Below are 23,129 nucleotides of genomic sequence, written 5' to 3' on the forward strand. Positions count from 1 at the left end.
TTTTTTTTTTTTGGATAGGGGAGGTGGCTCAGTGAGGATCAGTCATATTTAAAAGTCAAACCCAGAAAAAAAACACATCAGATCATTTACATTTACATTTACATTTTATTCATTTGGCAGACACATTTATCCAAAGTGTCTCAAAATTGAGGCAGAGTACAACACAAGCAAAAGCCATACATGGAGATCAGTCACCCTTATAATCACAACTTAATAAACACACTTCCCCTGGGCTGTGCGTGTAATCTAGGGAAGGGGCAGAGACACATATCGTTGCTTTGTGAAACTTAGCCCTTCACACCAGTGGTTTATATGTGCAAGTTAAAGCTTCTTTAGAAAGCTGCTTTCACATCTCTAGGGTGAAGGTTGTCTGTAAGGGGAGGGCCCAGGTCCCTAAGCAGTCTGTTTGCAGGGTGGGGGATGGTGCAAGCAAGCACCTTACAAATGGAGCACTGCTCTTTTTAATTGTCTCAGCCTCATTCAAAATGAAACAACAGGCCGCCACCTGTTTGCCACAAGACAAAGTAGAAAGGCTGGTGCCATTTTCTTTCATTTCATCATGTAGCTTAGGGGCACGTCAGTCTGCCCACTGACATTCAGAAGTCACAATACTCGTTCCGCATAGGCATGTACAGGTTAAACGAGTAAAAGGGTTAATTCTGTGAAAGCCATAACAGTTCTGTGAATGGGAACACTGTGTAATAGCAGCAACATGCATTTCCCAAAAGCATTCAAAGCCAGGTCCTGAAAGCCCACACTGATGAGTGAATGTGTTTTTATAATAGGGGTCGCCTTTATGCTACACTGGGCCCCAACTGGAAGGTTCCGGCTCGGAATTCCCCCAGGAGCCGCACCCATGTTCACAGGTAAGCTTGCAAGCAGTTTGTAGGTGTATTTCTACTGAAAGATAAAAAAAAATTCATTCTGTTAGATTACATCTGTGCATTCATCATTTGTCTCTCAAAGACAGATCGCTGCAGAATCACCTCCTTACTCATCTGATGGTGGTGGCAATTATGTGGCCTGGCTGGGGAATTTGGGGATGTGTGTGTGCCTTATATGGCCATATTTAGAGAAGTGCAGCAAGAAGTACCTCTCTGTTTTATCTTTCCCCCTTGCCTTACATACAATTAGACAGATCTCTGTAAAGTGTGAAGTCTCTCTCTCTCTCTTTCTCTCTCTCATTCTCGCTTTAATTTAATTCAGTTGCGCTTTATTGGCAGGACAAGCAAAAGCAGTGTCAAAGCAAAAATGCAAACAGCATTAAATATACTATATGGCCAAAAGTATGTGGACACCCCTCCTAATTGTTGAGTTCAGGTGTTTCAGCCACACCGATTGTTAACAGGTGCATAAAATCAAGCACATAGCCATGCAATCTCCATAGACAAACCTTGGGAGTAGAATGGGTCATACTGGAGAGCTCAGTGATTTTAAATGTGGCACTGTCATAGGATGCCATCTTTGCCACAAGTCAGTTCACAAAATTTCTGCCCTGCTAGGTCTGCCCCGGTCAACTGTAAGTGCTATTATTGTCGAGTAGAAGCGTCTAGGAGCAACAACAGCTCAGCCACAAGCCACAAATGGTAGACCACTCGGGGCCACCGAGTGCTGAAGTGTGTAGCATGTAGAAAACCACCTATCCTCTGTTGAATCACTCACTACAGAGTTCCAAACTGTCTCTGGCTGCAACATCAACACAAGAACTGTGTCAGGAGCTTCATGAATTGGGTTTCCATGGCCAAGCAGCTGCACACAAGCCCAACATCACTATGCGTAATGCCAAGCGATGGCTGGAGTGGTGCAAAGCATGCCACCACTGGACTCTGGAGCAGTGGGAACGCGTTCTCTGAATCACACTTCACTATCTGGCAATCTGATGGATGAATCTGGGTTTGGTGGATGCCAAGAGAGCACTACCTACCAGAATGCACAGTGCCTACTGTAAAGTTTGGTGGAGGAGGGATAATGGTCTGGGGCTGTTTTTCAGGGTTTGGGCTAGGCCCCTTAGTTCCAGTGAAGGGTAACATTAATGCTACAGCGTACAAAGACATTTTAAACAATTGTATGCTTCCAACTTTGTGGCAACAGTTTGGGGAAGGCCCTTTCCTGTTCCAGCATGACTGTGCCGCTGTGCACAAAGCAATGTCCATAAAGACATGGTTTGATGAGTTTGGTGTGGAGGAACTCCAGTGGCCTATACAGAGCCTGACCTCAACCCCGTTGAACACCTTTTGGATGATTTAGAATGCCAATTGCGAGCCAGGCCTTCTCATCCAACATCAGTGCCTGACCTCACAAATGCTCTTTTGGCTAAATGGGCACAATTCCCACAGACACACTCCAAAATCTTGTGGAATGCCCATGGTCAGGTGTCCACATACTTTTGGCCATATAGTGTATCTGTCCACCTCTCTTTCTCCCTCCTCTCTCTATCTCTCTTTTTGTTTTTTACTTGCTGAAAGAAAAGACATTTCAACATATCTTTTCATATTTCATGCCCAGAGTTGGAAACACTGGAGCATTCAGGTACATTATTCAGTCTTGTAATCCAAAAAATGCTATTCGAAATACATTAAATACATTCTTTTGCATCATATTAGTATGTGTTGTGCTTCAATACATTTTACAAATACAAGGTAAATCATATTCAACATTGGTGGACCTTTTACCAGGATTAAAAAAAATCATATGGTTGTCATGCTTCTGATCATGTTTGGCAAAGCTTTTGAGAGGAAAGGCTCTTGGTAAACAATAAATCAAACATTTTAAATGTGCTCTGGGACTTAACAGGTCGATGTGTGTAGTGTCTGTAGCATGGAGAGTTTGTGTAGAGCTACAGAGAGTTCTGAAACTATAACAGAACATTATATGTAGAATTACTGAATTATGTCCCAAATGCCCTTATTGTGGAGTTTTTGTTCTCCATTATGTTATAGATTTATGTTGTGTGGTATTTACTGAGGGAATTCAGGTGAAGTGATTTGTTGCGCAAGGCTACAAGAGCAGTAGTCTTCTGTTCCTCAACAGTGTATTTGTTTTTTTTTTTGGGGGGGGGGGTTTGCCAATTGTACATTTGCATTGCATTCCATTGTATTTGTATTGTATAATAATACATTTTTTGTGTTTTTTTGCCAGTTGTGCTCGTGCAGGTGTGCTATAGCAAGACAAACATGATGATTGTACACAGTCAATGGCTAATCCTCGTACTTATAGTATGAAAAGGCGCCTGTGAGTCGTTTGGATGATGTCAGTGGAGTAGCACCTGTCCTTCGCTGAGTGCCCGCTTCACTCACCGATGCTGAGTGCTCTTTTCATTGTTTTGTATTTGCAGTTCTGTTTGTCATTTTACGTAGTACTTTCAGTGGCGAGAGTGTCATGAGCACCCATGCACTGTTTTATGCTCTAGAAAGCGCCAAACACTGTGGGCATTCAAAATGTTACTATTGTAGTGCATATTTGTACAGCTGTGAAGTTCAGCTCGGTGTGTGTATGTATCATTGTCTTTCACTTCCTTTGACTAGCGTGCAATGCACTGCACATCCTGTAATGAATGCTTCAGTTTTACTCCACAGATATTTTGTGACCAGCCTGTCTGCACCTGCATTCACTTCATCCTCTGTATGTACTTGCCTAGCAGTTTGTGTCTGGTAACAGCATCATGGCATTGTCTGCGTTGCTATGATGTGGGTGTTGTGTTTCAGACCACGCCTCAACAATGGCAGGAGACAGAAATTTCGTTGTGAAGCTCACTGAGCTGAACACCCGGTCAAAGTACTAAGCAGAACTCTGTGTCTGTGCTGTGCTGGATAGGTAGGTAAGTCAGTGATTACTGAACTGATGGTTCCCCTTTGTCCTACAGCCCTCCAGGAGAATGTGCTTTCCAAGGTGGCAGAGAGCCAGACAGCATTACTATTGAGGGCCCGTTGCGTAGGAAGACCCTGCTGAAAGAAGGGAAGAAGCCCACGGTGAGCTCAGTTCTCTGTTTTGGCCCCGAATGCTTGTCCAGTCTGAAAATCATCCTCTACCGAGTCAGCATTCTAAGAAAAACAAAAAGAAGACTGTGCCAACAGACTAAAAAAATGAAACCATCGAAACATTGGCTCTGTTACACTAAGTGCAAACATTGGCCCCATTACATGACATACATAACAGCATGTTGTTTGTTTTTGCAATCCTTATCTAACAAGCATTACAAGAATGTTGTTCTATCTCTCACTCTCTCTCAGTTCAAAAATGCTTTATTGGCATGACATATTTTAAAATACATATTGCCAAAGCTTAATAATAACATCAGTCATAACAATAACAATAACAAATGATAATACAAAAAGAAAAAAAACATGACTAATAACAGTACTGTGGAAATTATTCTGAACTATGTCTAGTGAACTATATTCTGTTTAAAATTAGAATGAAGAGTCACTGTTGTCGCTCATCCTGTGCCAGGTAGTCGCGTATTTTGCAGCCAAATTTATACAACACCCCTTCTTTTCACGAAGGATTTGTAATATCTGTGTTTCGGGCAGGGTTGGGAAGTTTGGGTATTGTAATTGGAATTTTGGAAAATAGGTTTCTCGAATTAGTTAGTATTTCTCACATTCTGTGACAAAATGCAGCTCTGTCTTGACCTGCTGTTGGTTGTAGTGTGAGCATAGCCTCTCCTCTTTGGCTAGCCAAGTCTGCCTGTGTCGACTGGTTTTGATGGCAAGGCTGTGCTCGCTGAATCTGTACTTCGTCAATGTTTTTCTATTTTTGTCATTTTTCACTGTGGTCACATAGTCTGCCACAGTGTATTCATGTTTTAGGGCCATTAGCATGCTAATTTGCTTTGATTTTTTATTTGAATTTTCCAATGGGGAATGTAATTTTGTTTTTGTTGTGTTATAATTTGGTTGACTCTGATTGGTTCTGTTGGAGTGGAGCTGTCCTGAGGCTGCAAGGTATTAGTGAGGGTTAGTGTTGAACTCAGCCTCAGGACCAGCTGGCTGAGGGGGCTCCTTTCTTTGCTCAGCTCTTGGCATTGCAGGGCTTTGTAATGGTATGAGTAGGGGTTGCTGTTTTTTAGGTGTTGCCAAAATTTAATGGCTCTTTGTTGAATGTTAATGAGTAATGAATATTGGCCTAATCCTGCCCCGCATGGTGGTGGTCTCTCTCTCTCTCTCTCTCTCTCTCTCTCTCTCTCTCCCTCTCTCTCTCTCTCTCCCTCTCTCTCTCTCTCTCTCTCTCTCTCTCTCTCTCTCTCTCCCTCTCTCCCTCTCTCTCTCTCTCTCTCTCTCTCTCCCTCTCTCCCTCTCTCTCTCTCTCTCTCTCTCTCTCTCTCTCTCTCTCTCTCCCTCTCTCTCTCTCTCTCTCTCTCTCTCCCTCTCTCCCTCTCTCCCTCTCTCTCTCTCTCTCTCCCTCTCTCCCTCTCTCCCTCTCTCTCTCTCTCTCTCTCTCTCTTTAACAGCTCTCTTCCTGGACTCGGTTCTGGATTGTTCTCTCAGGCACGATGCTAACTTTCTACAGCTCAAAAGCACTGAGGGCCTCGGAGAGAAAGCATGTAAGTACTGCGGCAAGTAAGGCACTTAGGGCACACAGCAGCCTGACACACTGGTTGCACTGCCGTCTCACCAGAGAGAGTTACTGTCAACGTTACTGTCACCTTCTAGAGGCGTCTCACAGCCACTGCTCAGGTTCCTTTGGCAACCTTTCAATCACAGGCAATGGCTGTGTCCCAATACTAAGTCAGCTGCCTGCTGCCTGCATCCTTAGAAGTGAGCTCCCTTATAAGGTAGCATCCTAACGGAAAAGGCAGCTCAAAAGGCAACAAAATCGGGACTCACTTTGAAAATTGTGAAAATGGTGAAAATGCTCCCTTCAAATGCTGACTTCGTCAGACACAGCCAGTGTCTCAAGCCATATCCTGTTGAGCCACTGAGATGAAGATTGTGAAAGTGGTTCAGTGGTTCATCAGTTTTTCAATGCATACAGTTGCAGTGCATTTACTTGCCACTCTTAGTCATGTTAGTGAATCAGACGTACTCACCCTTCCTCCTTTGTAATATTTAATCACCTTCTAACAGAACAAAAAGTCCCAATGGAAAATTGATATCTGTTATTTCGTACACTATGCAAAATACTGTTTTCCAGTTTTTTTTCTTATTGTGAGCATGACCTGATGAAACATATATAAGTCAAGGAGCCAGTTTCAACCTCCCATCTATGGCAGTGTTTTGCATATTCAGTAATAGTTTGTACATTCTCTGAGGGTTGTGATGAGTTGGATTTAATGAAGTTAAATAAATATATGTCAATTGTTAGATGAAAATGTTCCACAGATTGACATCCTTAAGTCCTCATTAAAACGGCACTTTAGGTCTTTAAAGGGTTAGGTGTCATAATTTCGGAATGTAATGACCTGAGAGGTCACATGACCAGCATGCCTGTTCCCTGTTTTCATAATTAGGCTGTCTGTCTCCTCTAGGTCAGTCCCACACGATATCTGTCAGGAGGAATGGCAAGATAATATATTGTTTTTGCTTAAGTTCTGAAGGCCTACCTTATGGTTTAAAGTGATAATTTGATCGTTTGACTGGAAGGGTGTCTGGGTCTTGGCAGACTATAACTCTGAATGGTTAATCTGTTATTTTGGGGCTTTTTGTTTTCCTGAAGTGGGCACACTGTGCTGACATATGATTGCACTCTGAACAGACACCACCTGGGTTCTGCGACTGTTTTATTTCACTATTATTTTACCTTATTTTAGTTATACCTTTTAATTTCCCATTCTTTGTACTTTTCCCTCTTATGGTTCCATCTGTGCATTTTATTTCACCACTTGAAGCCCCAGGTGCAAAACGACACTTGCTGAATGGAATTCTCTGAATAAAATTTGGAAAGATCTCACTGTTGTCCAGTAGTTTGTTTGTTTACGCTTGAAATCTTATCTTTTTTCCACCTACCTCATCCTAACTTTATCTTTGCTCAGCACACCTGATGTCTGCAAAACCAATAAAGCCTATCCCCTCTTATCTCTCTTATATGTTGATGTCTAACTGAAGGAAAATTAGGGGCAAGAGCCATTCCTTGTGTGGCACACTAGCATAGTGCTTAACCTGTAAACATGTAAAGATATGCATAGCTGGGAGGTGGAAGCTCTGTCTTTTGTTCAAAGGACATCATAAGGTCACCTTGTAAAAAACGCCCAAGTTACTGAATGTACACCCAGTGTTACTGAATTATGCAGAATATTTCAGAGTAATTCAAATAGTCAGTGCATTTGGTAAAGTAGGACAGATTGGTTGAAGGGACCTAAGTCCCTTTTGAATTTGGGATGATATTTTGGATTATATTGTGGTAATCGGTTGTTGATAAAGAATACATGTTTTTTGTAGCACAACATTGGTGAAGTTAACTTCTTAAAGGACTGTGAGGAAGTGATTCCATTCCACACAGCTGAAGGTCTTTTCGGTATATTATCTGAGTATTCTGTTCTATTTTATGGTGAACATGAAATGACTTGCTCAGGAAATGAAATTATTTGACACTAATTACAGTCAAGACATGTGAATACAGGTGTGAGTTTGTGCGTGTGTTTAAAGTATGACAGTTTATCTTTAAACTTATAACCACTGGATGTAATCACCACTGGTCGTTTCGGGTCTTTTAACTTCCTGTTACATCATGACCCCAGTTTACAAATAAAGTGTACAGACCTGTAAATGTCTCTGACAAGCAGGGCCTTGAAATCTTGCAGAGTAGGGGGTAGAAGAGAGTTGGAGAGGGAGAATAGGTGTTGTTCTGTCCACGTGGTGTTTCTAGAATAAAATTCACTCTTTGTGAATGATATGAACTTGCCAATTACATATAATTAAGAACAATACATAGCTTTTTTCCATAACTTTATGTTTTTGTTCATTTTTAAAGAGTGATATGAATTAATCTAGAGGCTAATGTATATTGCCCATTATGTATATAGCTAATGTATATTGTCCATAATGTATATGTGCCCATTTCCCTTGCAGTACAAATCCACACCCTCTAAAAAGATTTCACTGGCTGGATGGATGGTGGTGCTACCAGATGACCCAGAGCAACCTAACATCTTCCAGCTGAATGACCCAGATAAAGGTGAGCTGCTGAGTCACATGGGAGTGTCATCTGACTGAAGACTGCACCCTCCATGGCCAGGCAGATTATGCTTCTTTCTGGGGGTAGTGTCTCGGTCTCCTGCACAGATATACGTCCTCTGTGTGGGAGGTGCCAGTCAGTAACAGGAGCCTTAAGTGTTCTTATGCTGTCTGTGGATGTTCTGTGTGAAGACCACACAGACACACACACACACACACACACACACACACACACACACGAAGATTTTATTTAAACAAGTTTCAACCAGCAGCTGATGGGAAACCTGGAACAAACAACATATGGCTCAAATTTCCATCCAATCAGTCGCTCCAGTTAAGCAAACACGACAAATAAAATCACCGAGAATCCTGTGGATCATTGTTGCAGTTTACAGTACATCGATTCAAGTGTTACTTCATCCTTATGCAGCAAATGTGAGAGTTATTTTTAATTGAGTAATTTTGTTATAATTACTTTATTTTTATTGAGTATTTAATGATGTTGCTCATCCTTTAAAAAAACTTGCTGTTGGCAAGTTTAAATGTACACTTCCACTAAAAACATGATGTGTCAAAACATACTATACCATACGTTTTAGGAATATAGCCCAGAGCCTGTGTGTTTTATTACAGTTACTACAGTTACAATCTGTTTTAAAAATCTACATTTTTTTCTATAGCCTTGATCACAGCCTAAGTTTGAGTTCCCTGAAAAAAGTTCATTTTGAAAAGAGGTCTGAGTCACTTACCACAGTGTTGACAGGGTTGTGTTGACAATGTATGATGTGCTTTCCAGGAAATGTTTACAAGTTCCAGACTGGATCTAGGTTTTCTGCAATCATCTGGCACAAGAATCTGGACGACGCCTGCAGGAGCTGCAGGCCAAAGGTATTTGGAACTTACCTGACGTCCAGAGGACGCCATGGTCATAGCTCATAGGTTTAATCATTTCCTTTCGAGGCATCCATTGCAAAAAATGCACATGTACTAAAATACTTTGTTCAAATCCATGCATATTATTCTGTTAATATTTAATCATCATACTTTTTGTGTATACTGTAGAGTGCATATGTAAAAGTGGCATATATAAAATTACGAGGGAATACGAGGGAAATACAGAGAATATGAATCAGCAGTAACAGTAATCAGTAGCAATAGTCATAAATATTAATAGAGCTCCTTTCATGTCTTTCAAAGAACTCAAAGCACTTCACAGTTAAGGAATTTTTATTCACCTTAGCCTCCACCATTGTGTAGCACCTATCTAGGTGATGCGTATCAGCCATTTAGCCAATCAGAACGCTCCCCACATGTCTGCAGAGGTGGAGGGGGTGTTTATTTAGCCACTTAAAGAGAGAGATGGGTAGATATGCATGAGGTGAGAGGACGAGGTGTACTGAATAGTGCATAGATCATTCTTGTGCATGGCGGCTGCTTAAATTGTAGTAGGTAACTTAGTATGTAGGACATTCATGTGCATGTGCATTGCTCCAGTTGTCCTAAGGCAGTAGGGAGCTCAGCAAACTGGTTTCACTGCATTGGTTCAGTTTTTCAAGAGAGAAACTTTGCATATCCCCCCCCGCAGATACCAACCAACCTAATGTCATTTGAGTAGCTGATGGGGCCTCAAGACATATAGTGCCAAACACAATAAGGTAAGAGGATGTGACCAAGCAAACCAGCTGGAATTATGGGAGACAGAATGGAAGAAACATGGAATGTGGACATTCAGCGTGACCACATCAATGTGGGCTTTGAGCCAGCGCATCCTATCCCATCTGAGACTGTTGGGGGGGGGGGGGGACCTCACTGGGGTACCACAAGTGAAATTGAGAAGACAAGCAAGCGACACTTCCTGCCTCTGGTCTGGGAGTGACAGTATTGTGCTGTTTGTTCCTGTTAGCAACGCTGCGAGGGAACAAGGATGCTGATCTGCCTGAGTTGGGTTTTAAAATGGAGGAGGAAAAGTCCCATCAGATAGGGAATGACAGATTTGGACTGTAAAGAGAGAGATGAAGAGACTTTGCCCCAAAACTCATCAGTAGGGAATCCCAATGCCTTTTGAACACTCCAAGAAGAGAAATCCAAGAAAAAGTAAGTGGACAATGACGAATTCCAGCAGCTGGCTCTAAACTGTTTAGTGCTTTTTCAATTATCTGTTTTGCCCATTGCAACCTTAGCTCCTCTTTATTTTGCACAGATACTTATTTGGAGGAATCACGTCACCCTATCTTTTCCATGGCAGATCAGCTCAGTGCTCATACAGTGGAGTTTCTTGGGTCAGTGCGTGCTACTGTTCACAGCATGTGCTCCCACAATACTATCCTGGTTAAACCTGGTTTCCCAGCTCTGATTCTCAGAACAGTCTTGCGTCTTGGTCCATGTTTGGTCCGCATGTTTGGTCCTGCACTGTGGTATTCAAAAAGAGCCAATGACTGTGTGTGAGTGTGTCAGAGGTTTGCGTTCATTTCTCTGTGTGAGCACAGCGGGTGTTGCAGAGAAGTGGGAGTGATGTAGTATAATTACCTATTCTAATAGGGTGAAAAAATAGAGAATGCAGGAGATAATCAAAATGCAGATAAAGAGAGATACAAGAAGACTTACAATATTACTTTGCACTAAATGCATGGTGATCATCAGATGAGGACAATAACAATAGGTGAATGGTGAGATTGCAGAAGGCAAAGACAGACTCTAATACCTTAAATGATCATTTAAATGTTCATTTACTGTGTGACTAGTGACAACAGACTTGGTGAGTAAGTAGGAAGGTCCTTTCTGAGGTCATTGGACAGTGGTGAGCTGGGATTTCAGCACAGGAAGGAAATGGTCAGTTTTTATGATGGGTCCTCATTTTCTGATAAAAAAGATGTGAGAAGTTAAAGGAACAACAAGTTGTGTCTGTCTTGCCGGTTGAGGACATCATATGCATTACCCCTGTCAGGGCTTCATGTAAAACTGTCAGAGACTTTTATTGAATAAACGACAGAAGAAAACATCCATAACTATACTTCCAGTAAAACCTTTTAAATTATTATTCCATAAAAATGCCATAGAACAATCAACCCCTAACAATCAAAGCTTTCACAAATGGAGCCACTAGAAGTCATTGTCCTCTCAAATCTTAGGTCCTGAATAATTGCAGTCTCTCAAACTCTGAAATTCATGAAATTAAAAAGGGATCAAGATTCAAACACCTCTCTATTATTATTTTGACCGGGATGACCCTATTTTCATTATAACCTTTTACACTACTGAGCCAGCTGACAAATCTTTTTTTTATCTATTATTCTGTTATCTGTGAATGAATGTCTCACTAGCTTTATGTGAACAGTCATGAGATGGAGATGGCTATTTCAGTGTTGAAGAGCTGACCTGGCTGTAGAGCTCCACCTTACTTTTGAACTTTTATACACTACACTTGTGTGTCACAAAAGCTAAGGAAAAAATGTATTTTGATAAATAACGATGTCCTGTAAATGAGCTTCTTGTCCTCCGCTTTTGAGTTTTTACTGATTAAAAATTTATACGGTATGTCAGTTGAACATATTATGATGGTAGGTCTATGGAAGCTCCCGATAGTTAGTGTTGATATTTTGTATGACTTTATTTTACAGAAGTTCACAGAACCTCTTTAGATACAATTTTGTGTGCAGTTGCTTTGTGCAGATTGTAATTTGTAAATGATAATAATAATAATAATTCAGTTTTATGTTTGTGACAGGACAACCGCAGCAGCCAGGCAAAAAAAAAAAAAAAAAAAAAAAAAAACCCTAAAATGGAGCCAAACAACAAATGAAGTTGCAAGGGTGTTTATTGGTTCCCTGGTGTGCAGGTGAAGGTGAAGGCTATATACAGTGTAGGTGGCAAAAGTATCAATATATATATATATATATATATATATATATATATATATATAATAACAAACAGATAAACAAAACTATTTACAGGGTTGTCCAATAATACCCACTCACTGTACACATGTTGACTCTGACCAGTCTTCACTTCCATTCAACCAACCAACAACCACAAAATGAGACTCCTTTAAATACCCTCCTAGCTGGGACGATCCAAAATAATTTTAATTCTTTTCAATCCCAACCTGTTAATATTTCAATAAATAACATAAATAATTTACATTATAAGTAGCATTTCAATCATAACACATTTTACACATTTTCCGAAATACCCACGTTCAGGAAATAAACATATATGAAAACTGGTGTTAGCTGGCATATACTACCCAATGTACATTATAAATACAGTCCCAGCGCAACGAATCACCCTTTGCTTCCTGATGCCCCGGAAACAGTGGCTGCTGACTGAGACACAAACAGACGCGCGGTAAGAAGTTTGCTAGTTAGCACATGAACACAGTACCATAAAACATTTAAAACAAAGTTAAAACTATTTAGCTAAGTTTTTATCAGCCTGTAGCTTCACTGCCCTGTTAGTTGACCATCTTAACAACAGTCGCCTGACAGTAACTTAAAACTCTGTTACGGTTGCGTACTAACAAACTTATGTCGGACTTCCGCAAACTGTTTTTGTACAATAAACGGGTAATTTATGCACAGTCGTGTACGTTGTTATTTTTTTATTGTCCCAATTATAGATGCATTCCGTAACGGGCTAGCAGCTCCGTCAGAATGTTGTAAAATGTAACTTATTCAAAGCTTGTATCTACACTTTGGAATTGTGCTTGTGTGAAGAACAGGCATTACTAACATAACACAAGGATAGAAAAAAAAAATGGGAATGATTTTTTTTGTTTGTTTGTTTTTTACAGGCAGATACTATTTAAACAGTGTTCTTAAATTTATTCACATCTTCCTTTTCTTGATGCAGTCATGATAGGCATTTATATTGTAGCTTTAGTCTGGTTTTATAGGTATGACATCAGTATTAGGACTGAGCCCTTGATGGAATCCATATACAAGGAGTACTCCAGTGTGTACTTCCTACTGAACAGGGCGGCTTACTGCACTGCAGTTTTGGTTTGACAAAAAAAATATAATGTTATAAAAAAGCAGTTCAGTGACATTAATAAAGTGACATACATACTACACAAAAAATGGGAGCGCATATTCTGGGTGGAGGTGGCCGGAAATATTCACATTAGTGTCTCATAGTCTCAGTGTACTTTCTCATTATAGACTGAAACAAACAAACAATCCATCTGAATTCTAATGTCATTTATGTTAAAGAAAGCAATGCTATAACTATCTACATTTCACAGCTTTCTGTCAGGGGTTTGTGTATATCCTTGTTGGTGCCACTGGAAATTAAAGGATTTTTTTTTTTCTTTTTGTTTTTATCGTGTTTGAGAATCAAAACATTGAGGCTCTCGTTGACTAAGCCGTTCATTCTTAGTCTCACAGCTCTGAGCTTTGATATCTGCACCTCTGTGAGAGCTGTCATGTGAAAATGAGTCGTTGCTGGTGTATGAGTGTGTCAGAGGATTGATTCATTTGCTACATTCCAGCACTCCTGCACAAGTGCAGAGGTCATTGTAGTGAGAGGATCTACAGGTGCAGCTGGCCAAAGTGAAAAATTTGGATGAAAAAGGGAAAAATGCTAAAGAAATAAATGAATGGAGGGGGAAAAAATCAAACACTGGCATACTTAATCCTTCAAACAATGTAACCTTCTAACTGTTTTTGCACAAGTAAAATATTTCATGTATGTGACACTACAATATCTGGCACAGTTTTTAACTGGCTGTATACAGCATTCAATAAAAAATAGGTTCAGTGGTAATAAAGACAGTACCACTGAGGAATGGGGATTACTTTAGTGCCAAAATGTAGGGCAAATCATTTCTACCAGATGTAGGTTTAGTTTATTCTGGTTTGGGCTGTAATGTTCGAAACTCATCTAAGCTGTACTGCAAAGGGAACTTATTTGTCCAGATAAGACAGCTTTGGGCAGGCTAAACTGGGTACAGAATGTGTCCAGCGTGTTATTTGTTGCTATTGTTAATAACCACTCTCATACTGCCTGTGAACAATTTGTTAGGCTGTTTGTTACTTTTGAAATGTATTAAGTTGCTGCACTGTTCATCTTGTAACAACACAGTTTATGCAAATAAAAACAAAATTATGTAAATGGATGCCTTTCTGCTGTTTCGAAGGGCAGTGTTTCTCAACCCCAGCTAATCAAAAGTGCCACTAATGAGGTCAGTCAGGTAGGTAGAGCAAGGATAGATAGAAGATATGCAGGACAGTGGGCCTGCGGGAGTAGGATTGAGAAACACTGTTGTAGGGAATAATGCTTGGGAATGAATGTGTTATTGGAAATGCATGCATACATCTCTCTTTTTGTACTACACTGAAGGAGAATTCATTTGTATCCCCATATGTTGAACAAAGGGGATTTTTGATGCACTTTCTCCTCTTTCCAAAACAGACTCTGTTTGTTTTGTGTCATACTCACGCTTTACAGTGTAGCCTTACCAGATTTTTAAAATTTTTGTACACCCAGTGTCAGAAAAATGCTAAAAAAAAGAGAGACTTGCCATTTTGAAGGATGTGCACTATTATTGAAAGGGGCAGGTATAGGTTGGCGAGGCCAGACAATCTAAGGGGTATCAGCCAGGAAAAAACACTAGGAATCACTGTGTGTGGCTAATGTGTGGTGAATGTGGGGTAAGTGTTGCTGATGTAATACCCTCATCTCCACTGACTGAAAATGTAAACCTTGCTTTACAGGTCAGCATTGCCTAATCAATGTTTGGATTTTGGGTGTGAGCAACACCACATTCCCCTTGCCTTACTGGTTCAATCACATAAGATGGAGGAAAAAATATTACAAGGAAATCAACATATCAACATTGAATGCCTGGCTGTGATTAATGAGTTAGGATGCATCCTGTTTAAATCAAACTATACATCTGACTAAATCTATTTGATATAATGATGCAAACTTGCAAAACTGTTCTTTAGAAAGACTATTTAATAAAAAAAATTCAGACAAATACATTCAAGCCAAAGTGTGCAAAACTGAACAAACGCCTTCACAGCACTAGGGTTGCCAAGTTCACCACCCTCGTACAGAATGACACATTTATCGTGCCCTTCGCCCTCCAGTTTCCGACCACAGCATGCAACCAGCAAAAACGCGTCACCTCCCTTTCATTCTTGACTAATGAGTACATACTATGGTCTCGGCTATGCCCCTCACAGCCTGATGCAGACGTGCATTCACCACTTTAGAAGGTTACTCTTGTTTGTTTTTGCTGTTGCTGTCACCACTAATAGTGATCACTTTATAGTTTCAAGTCAGGAAAAATAAGGAGGAAATCTGGGGTGTGAGAATTTCCTTTTTTTCCTGATTTGAGAAATCGGGCAGAAAAAGATGAAAGGCGGAACAATGGACTCTGATCAGTGCTCATGTTTCTGTGTTGTGGAGTCTCTGCGTGCGTTCTGCATTCATCGGAGTGCCCTCGTATATAGATTCATGGTCACCTAGTAAAGACAGAAGGTGCACTGATCTCAGAATTTTAGGTGCATGTTCTACATGGAGAATATCAGCCAGTGCAACATGTTTTCAGAAACATTCCTGACTCCAGTGTGTGAACCAGCCCCCTGACAAAATTCTAGTTAGCGCATTGTCTGAGGATTTTGGTTGACACGCATCGGCCTGGGTAGGAATACATCCAGCCACAAAATAAGGAAGCGCCACACTAATATATTTTCAAGGAAGAACTGAAGGAGTTGTGCTGAGGGGTGGGAGACGGAGGCTAGCTAGAGGGAGAAAGCATTTGGCTTTGAGGGATGGGAGTGTACAAAATGACACAAAGTGGAGCTGGAAGGTAAGTCTGAGATACACTGTAGCTAACAATTGCAGTTCTCATGGTGTAGCCAGAAAGCTTGGCTTGCTACTAAGAGGGAGTGTTTTAAACTGTATTTAAATTAATCTTTTGAAAGAACAGATGGTAAGCCAACAATTGTCAATTTATGACTGAAGGTCCAAACTACAAGGACTTAAGACCAGGTTGCATTCCAAAGGAATACTGTTTAGCATGCAAGCTCTTATCTGAGTAATTAAGCTTTATTTTCAAAGGACTTAGTGACTTTTGATCCATGAAGGAAATCTCAAAGGAAATTTAGCCTAACTATCAAGGTGAGCTGCGCTCTGTGAGCTAAGAAAAGCCATAGAGTGTAGTCTAATTACTTACAAACCATATGTTCCTAATCCAATTGACAATTTGCTGTGCATTTGCAGCTACTGTTATATAGTGTAGGCTGTGTCTGCTGCATATGTGTCTGTTGCACATAAGCTTTACCAATGACATCTGCAAATGAAATGCCATTTTTTTTTCTTTCACACCCAAGGGGGGAACTTAAAGATGTTGCATGTTGTCTTTGCAAGGAGGAAGTATATGCAAAAGATGGCAACACAATTTACATGGGCACTTGGGAGTTCATAACTTCATGGAGTTTGTAGGTATGGGATAAGGAGCAGAAATAGTTGTTTGACAATACAGGCTCCCAGATATGACATACTTTACCAAGACTGTCAATCAAGGAGTGGAATTTTTTTCTTTGGTAATGGACATGTTGTGAAATATCACAGTGACACCACATCGTCATGTGCACTTGCAAAATGGAAGCTGTGGTCAAAGTGTAACAGTCACTGCCCACAAATTTGGTGTTTATGCTTGAGCATTTGGTCCAATTACAGCTGTCAGAAAATGCAGGATCTGTAGAGAGTGCAAATCAAGACTGATCTGACACAGCATTCCCTAATCGCTGTAGATTATTTTCCTTTTACAATGATAATGATAGATTTCACAGCACATTACTTTGGACTGCAGCCCTCAATTTTCTCAAATAGGTCCACAGAGGCCCAACGAGAAATGAACATTATTGTGTAACATACGTGATAATCCAAAATCGTAAACCAATTAATAATTAAGTCATTAAGATTTTTTCTTAGAATTGCCAATGTGAGAGTAACATCATCGTCCATCAACACAATTCTTGTGGGCATCAACATCAATCATTGACATGCCCCTTGCATTGTTCCCAAAACAAAAGCCACCAGAATCACATAGCTCAAGCAGCTTCACTGTTAGTCCATGATCACTGACTCCAGTAGTGTACTTTGTACTTGTGCTACTACACTAGTACCATCAAACCAACCTATTGCGTGACCACAGCTACCCATCCCAGTATGGCTCACTATATCCAGTACTGACATAACTGCACCGTACTTTTTTCCACATGAAACCCCCGCTCTGTGCCGCTTGTGCAAATGCTGCAACAAATGAATGAAAATTTAAAAATACACAATCGACAAAGAAATTCAGATCTACAAAAGACGCCCCTTTCTCTGTCTCCGCCTCCTTCCCCTGTTGAGGGCGAGGTGCAGGACTCGGCTGACGTTGCCGATGAGGGGGGAGCTGTACTTCCACAGGGTGGTGTCCCGCAGCAGGTCCCGGCGCCCCAGCTGCCTGTTGTCAGCGGCCCTGCAGTGGTGCAGCCGGCCCACGACGCTGGGCACCTTGAACGTGGCGCCGCGCTGCCAGAGCGTGGAGTGCACCGAGGTCCACACCACCGCCCGCGGGTTCACCACCATCTTGCGGGCGTTGAAGCCAAAGCGGGTGAGCGGCTCGCGGTGCACGTGCCGCAGGATGTTGACCCCGGGCACGTCGGGCCACTTGTCGAACGTCCCACCGTCCCCGAACACCTCTTGCCGGAAGACGTAGTCGTCGAAAGCGAAGCTCTCCACGCCCAGGTGCCTCTGCGACAGGAAGGCCATCATGTCCCTCCAGCTGCTGTGCAGCTTCGGCACGATAACCTCGTCTGCGTCCAAGAGGACAACGTAGGTGCTGTCGTACATGTTGCGGTAGATGCAGTCGTTGAGGGCGGCGATCTGCCCGTGATAGTGCAGGTCCCCGGCTCCTTTGGAGGGGGTCCAGCTGCTGGAGACCTTGAGGTAGCGATGGATGTCCCACGGGATGACCTCCAGGAAGCCCTCTGCAGAGTAGAAATCCAGCACCCTCTGCAGCAACGGGCTGCAGTCGGTCTTGTAGATGAATACCTTCTCAGCACCGAGGATCCGGTACATCTCCATGGACTGCACAAACTGCAGGACGTTGCTGTAGTTCCCGAAAAGGGTGGAGAGGCACACCGAAAAGTGGCGGAGGGGCGGGTTAGCCATGTCGCTCTGTTGGGCATTGCGGATTCGGAGGAACGGGCTGGTGGGGTCTGGCTCTCGCTGGGTGGAAATGGAGACCGCATAGACAGGCCCCACCCCATCTGGCACCTGGCACAGGAAGTCAGCTGTGCCATAGGGGAAGCCAAAGTGGTCCGAGTGAATAAGGAGCTGAGCAGTCCAGGTGAGGACAGAAGAGTCTCTACAGACATGGCAGTAGAACCGGGGCCGGTCGTAGCGATACACGATGCCGATAACGCGCACTGCCCCGGAGAAACGCTCATCCAAATAAGCAGACACCAGGAAGGCTTTGGCATTTTTCACAGGCACGGTTACCTCTCTTTTCAAAGTGGCACCACACATCTTCAAGTCTGACTCTGACACAGTGTCAATGTAACCATACTGCCTGATGGCCTCTAGGTAAGCATACGTTTCATATTGTAAAAAGATGTAGAAGTACAGTGGCCCGCTAGTGCCACAGAGCAGAACAGTCACCATGCAGAAGATCCTGCGAGTGGAACAAGCCATGCTGTCGATTCATGAAGTTTTCACTCTCTTGGGGCTAGAAACACGGTGATCTGTAGAAAATGGCAAACAAGGATATTCAGATCAATTGAAAACAATTTTACCAATACTTTTCAGGTAAGTGACGGAAAATCTGACACCTCTGAATCCTGAGCATTGAAGAGCATCATATTCTGACAATTAAAAGAATTCAAAATGATGATTTCTAAGCTCTCTCAAACGCCAGAAGTTCCAGAGATTCTTCTCCCTGTTCACTATAAGTGAAATTATGTTTTATCATGACATAATCTGACTGGGTAAACAGGCAGAGCATTCGGCATTATTAGTGCATACCGTTTCATGAAGCTAGAACGGGTGTATAGACACAAGCCACGTAGCACAGGTGACAGAAAGTGTCATTGTAAAAACATAAATAAATAACGAACAGTACCGTCACACACTGCCGTAGTGCAAGCGCCCACTGCTACAAAAATTGCAGCCATCTCAAAAAGATGAGAGGGATGGGAGCATTTTAAAAATAAATCCGTCGAACGTCGTGTTCGAAGAAAGTTTTAGATATCCCACAGAACAAGGAACCGGCAACAATATGACCCTCCAGCGTGTTCCAGCTAAGGCTGTGTTCACGGGTAATAGACGGAAATATGTTATCTGTCTTCATTATCCAAATTCCTTCAACGTGAAACATTCTGCATTTTCAGAGACCTTGCCAATTATATATAAATATATTAAAAAAAGAACAAACTTTAAACATTCATGCCTGAGTGAATATTTACATCCAACATCCTAAAAAAGCATTTACTGAAAAAAGAATCGTTCCCTCTACATTACCGTGTTCAGCGACCTAGTCGGTCCCAAGTGAATACACGCATTATGGGAGTCTTCTCATGGACTCAAGACTCAAGTTCCAAGCAGCAGGTTGACGCAGGAGAGAGCAGGATTTACGCATAACGTTACAAATAATTATTACGACGTGTAGGCTACGACAGACGACACTCCATGATCGTCAGGCAGACCTACAGGTAGGTACAAGAACGAACAAGATGTCTCTATGACCCCAACGTTTTAGAACCGGGATGTTACACTATCTGTATCTAAATCGATTCAGTGACGCCCTCTGGACAATTCAAGTATTGCAATTCAATGCGATTTCACCATGACGCCTGTCGAGGAGACGAGGAGTTAGGAGTTAGTAAGTTGTACTTCTTAAAATTGCATTTAAATAATTATACATTCCGAAACCCTCCTTCCTGGACCTCCTTCCTTGCAACAATCGGTTCGTCGTAATCCAAGTAAAATACGACTATCTTTATTGACAGAATAGGCAGTCCACCCAACCACACTGAGGTAAATGTTCGCTATCCGTTACATATTTTCGAAGAAACGTATTATCTCCTAAACCGCAGCCCATAGAAACTAACCATTATCTCCGTCTTAGCAAAGTGGGAGGTCGTGATCAACTTTTTTTTTCTTTTAATATTAACAAACGCGGAGAAGCTTAGTTTACTCTCCACTGATTCTCAATCCTGCTTCTGGGCCCCCCTGCTCTGCACGTTCCATCTTTCCCTGCTCTACCTACCTGACTGAACTCATCAGTGGCACTTTTGATTAGCTAAGCACACCTGATTTAATCAAGAGCATGTTAATCATTTCAATCAGGTGTGTTTGGAGCAAGGATAGACTGAAGATATGCAGGGCAGGGGGGGCTCCAGGAGTAGGGTTGAGAAACACTAGTCTAACCCATTGACTTCAATGCAAGAGAAAGTAACTCACTTAACGATATGCATACAAGGCATTTCCTTTTAAGAGATGCGAAACCTCTTCATCTGTGAAAATGCAGGAAAGTTGAAACATTCATATGTATGTATATGTATAATTCAACTAAAGTATATATTATTATTATTTTAGTTTACTGTTTGGTCCATAAATAGGAAATCTGTGCTCTAATAAGTGCAACTTGCAAAACATGCGCTGGCTTACATCACTATGGCAGCTAGTGCTGGTCAAAGCTCTGACACCATTTCAAACATACTCTAGATTGAAGTTTCAAATTAGCCAGGTAGCTACTTTGCTGTGGCTGAAATATTTTGGAAAGATAACTCAAGGAACAGTGGTTGACAAGCACAATATCACAATAATAATGTTAAACTTCATTATCATTGTCTCGGAGGCTATCATGATCAGTCTGTAGTGGAAAAATTACACATGTCCCCTTCTGAAGGCCAGATACAATCAGGGGATGGTCAGCAAGTAGCTTTTAATGCTTCATCATCTCTTGAAAATAGGAGTTTGTTGTACCGGTATGTAGCTGGTACTGTCAGGGGTGTCACACATAATGCATGCTACTCAAGTCAAAGTAATTTTGCTTTGTAATGTCTTCCAGTAACAAAGGTTGAAAAGGCTGAAAAAAAAAGAAGCGAGAAGAGATCGTTGATGACATGACAACAAATGACATTTTAGCCTCCTAATCCTTCACTAACAAATTAGATCCCTCCTTAGCTGATATACACAAGCTCAGCTTAGATGCTGTTTAAATCACTGCCACAGAATAATGCCCAGCCTATTCCATCGTCTGTTTATACTGCCATTGAACTGTGGCAAATATAAAACAGGAAGGAGTTTTCTGTCAGGGATCTCCCGCAGAGCGTTGAGCTGTCATTTCTCTCCTAGAGAGGAAGAAGTGCAGGGGAAGCAGTTCCACGGTCAATTACAGCCTGAGCTGCAATGCAGCGCAGATGTTCTCTGCAGGAAAGCAGGGGGGCGGAACACATCAATAACCATGCCCCCCCTCTCTGTGACTGTGCTCCCCTCTCACCTCCTAATTGTTTTACATAGGGATTGGGAGTGACTGAGGCACTGTGAAGCCCCCACAATGGATGGAGCAGTCATGTGCTGTCAATCACTGAGTCAAAAGGCTGTCTGTCATTGGCACTGTGTGCCACTGGTAGCACGCGATGGATGAACCCATTTTGAAGCCTCACTCTTACTCTTCTTCTTGCCCACAGTGTCTCATGTCACAGCACCTATCGCTAACCTGTCTTCCCCAACTACACGTCAGCACACTTGAACCAACATGGGTAGATCTGAGGGCTATCAAGTGGTTCAGTCTGCAAGGCACTCATCTTAAGTGCAGGCTGAGCCCTACGGCCCAGGCTCAAAACCAGCCATGTCATCTGTCAACAATGACTGTGGCAGAACAGTTGGCCTACTTTTTGCCATTTTAAAGGGTATAGAGGTGTGTAGGTCAGCCAGTGCACACTTGCCTCATCTGATGCTGGTTATTATAGCCAGCTAACACATCATTATATATCTAGCCAGCTAGCCAACCAACTGTGTATGATAGCTACCTAGCAAGTTGTTTTAAGCAGATAGATAATATACAGGGACAGCAGTGTAGCATAGTGGTATGGAGCAGGGCTTGTAACTGAAAGGTTACTGGTTTGATTCCCCACTGGGGCACTGCTGCTGTACCCTTGCGCAAGGTACTTAACCCAGAATCACCTCAGTAAATGTCCAGCTGCATAAATGTATCCATGTATACATGAAAAAATTGTAACCTATTTAAGTCGCTGTGGATAGGAGCATCTGCTAAAATGCTGCTGACAATAATGTAATGTAATATCGTTAGTCAGCTAGACAAGCTTGGTAATATAGCTGGTGATGACGTGCCAATGCCAGGTTTTGGCCATGAAACATCTATCTGAACCCCTGCCTGAATTTCGAGCACAGAAGAATTCATAGAAATTGGGAATTATGGCACGCACACTCACATGTAATCTGTCAATACTTTGGCCTCTCCCCTCACTTTCTCCTTCCTGACTAGGATGTCATAAATTATTTACACAACCCTACACACCCTTCTTGTGTAATTAGCTGAAATGCAGTGGGTTGGGGTGGTCAATGCAGGAGAAGAGCGTCTGGAGTAGAGAGCAAGTGCAATTTTGATTTTTAATAAATAAAAGTATTACAGTGTGGCAAATGGTGGTCACAGGTGGTCCTACTACTAGGGGGCCATAGTGCAATATTGCCTTAAATATAACAAAGTAATTTCCCCCAGGTATTAGGTAAAGAACAAACCAGAGGAAGTCTATTGGGACATTAAAAAGTCTAAAATGATCAGACAACATCAGATGCAGGAGGCAATAATACAGTATATTTTTTATCTTGTCAGATAAACGACATCAGAATGGCTCCCCTGAGACAGCAGCCAAAGCGGCACAGGTGCGCCGTGAAGCGCTGTCAGATTTGATCAGCGTAGCCTTCGCAGCAGGGACGCTAGCTGGCAGGGAGGCCGAGAGGCTCAGACTGCTGAGCGATGTGGGGAGGCCTGGGTCA

General features: G+C 42.0%; 2 protein-coding genes across 5 annotated transcripts in view; one reads left to right on the top strand and one right to left on the bottom strand.

Annotated features, from left to right (window-relative positions):
• LOC118778212 (ras-specific guanine nucleotide-releasing factor RalGPS1-like) overlaps positions 1 to 11,867 on the top strand; it is a 153,375-nt gene extending 141,508 nt beyond the window's left edge. For all 3 annotated transcript variants that reach the window (XM_036529627.1, XM_036529629.1, XM_036529628.1), the window contains 6 exons: positions 786 to 866; positions 3,863 to 3,968; positions 5,450 to 5,542; positions 8,007 to 8,112; positions 8,908 to 8,999; positions 9,697 to 11,867. In XM_036529627.1, coding sequence (XP_036385520.1) covers positions 786 to 866; positions 3,863 to 3,968; positions 5,450 to 5,542; positions 8,007 to 8,112; positions 8,908 to 8,999; positions 9,697 to 9,726 — 508 coding nt within the window. In that variant the 3' untranslated portion in view covers positions 9,727 to 11,867. The remainder of the gene's footprint in view (positions 1 to 785; positions 867 to 3,862; positions 3,969 to 5,449; positions 5,543 to 8,006; positions 8,113 to 8,907; positions 9,000 to 9,696) is intronic.
• Positions 11,868 to 17,056: 5,189 nt separating this feature from the next.
• Positions 17,057 to 19,821, bottom strand: LOC118778308 (beta-1,4-galactosyltransferase galt-1-like). Of its 2 annotated transcripts, none has more exons than XM_036529785.1 (2): positions 19,626 to 19,821; positions 17,057 to 18,850 (listed from the first exon to the last, which is right to left on the bottom strand). In XM_036529785.1, the coding sequence occupies exon 2, from the start codon at positions 18,798 to 18,800 to the stop codon at positions 17,427 to 17,429; it is 1,374 nt and encodes a 457-aa protein (XP_036385678.1). In that variant the 5' UTR covers positions 18,801 to 18,850; positions 19,626 to 19,821; the 3' UTR covers positions 17,057 to 17,426. The 2 variants fall into 2 exon arrangements, with proteins under 2 accessions (XP_036385678.1, XP_036385679.1); XM_036529786.1 differs by lacking the exon at positions 19,626 to 19,821 and adding an exon at positions 19,228 to 19,459.
• Between the last annotated feature and the right edge of the window lie 3,308 nt (positions 19,822 to 23,129).

The sequence above is a fragment of the Megalops cyprinoides genome, chromosome 5 (genome assembly GCF_013368585.1).
Source record: "Megalops cyprinoides isolate fMegCyp1 chromosome 5, fMegCyp1.pri, whole genome shotgun sequence".
Classification (NCBI taxonomy): Eukaryota; Metazoa; Chordata; class Actinopteri; order Elopiformes; family Megalopidae; genus Megalops; species Megalops cyprinoides.

Excerpts from the sequence above, each read along its gene's own strand:
- LOC118778308 (XM_036529785.1), bottom strand. The coding sequence starts at position 18,800 with ATGGCTTGTTCCACTCGCAGGATCTTCTGCATGGTGACTGTTCTGCTC.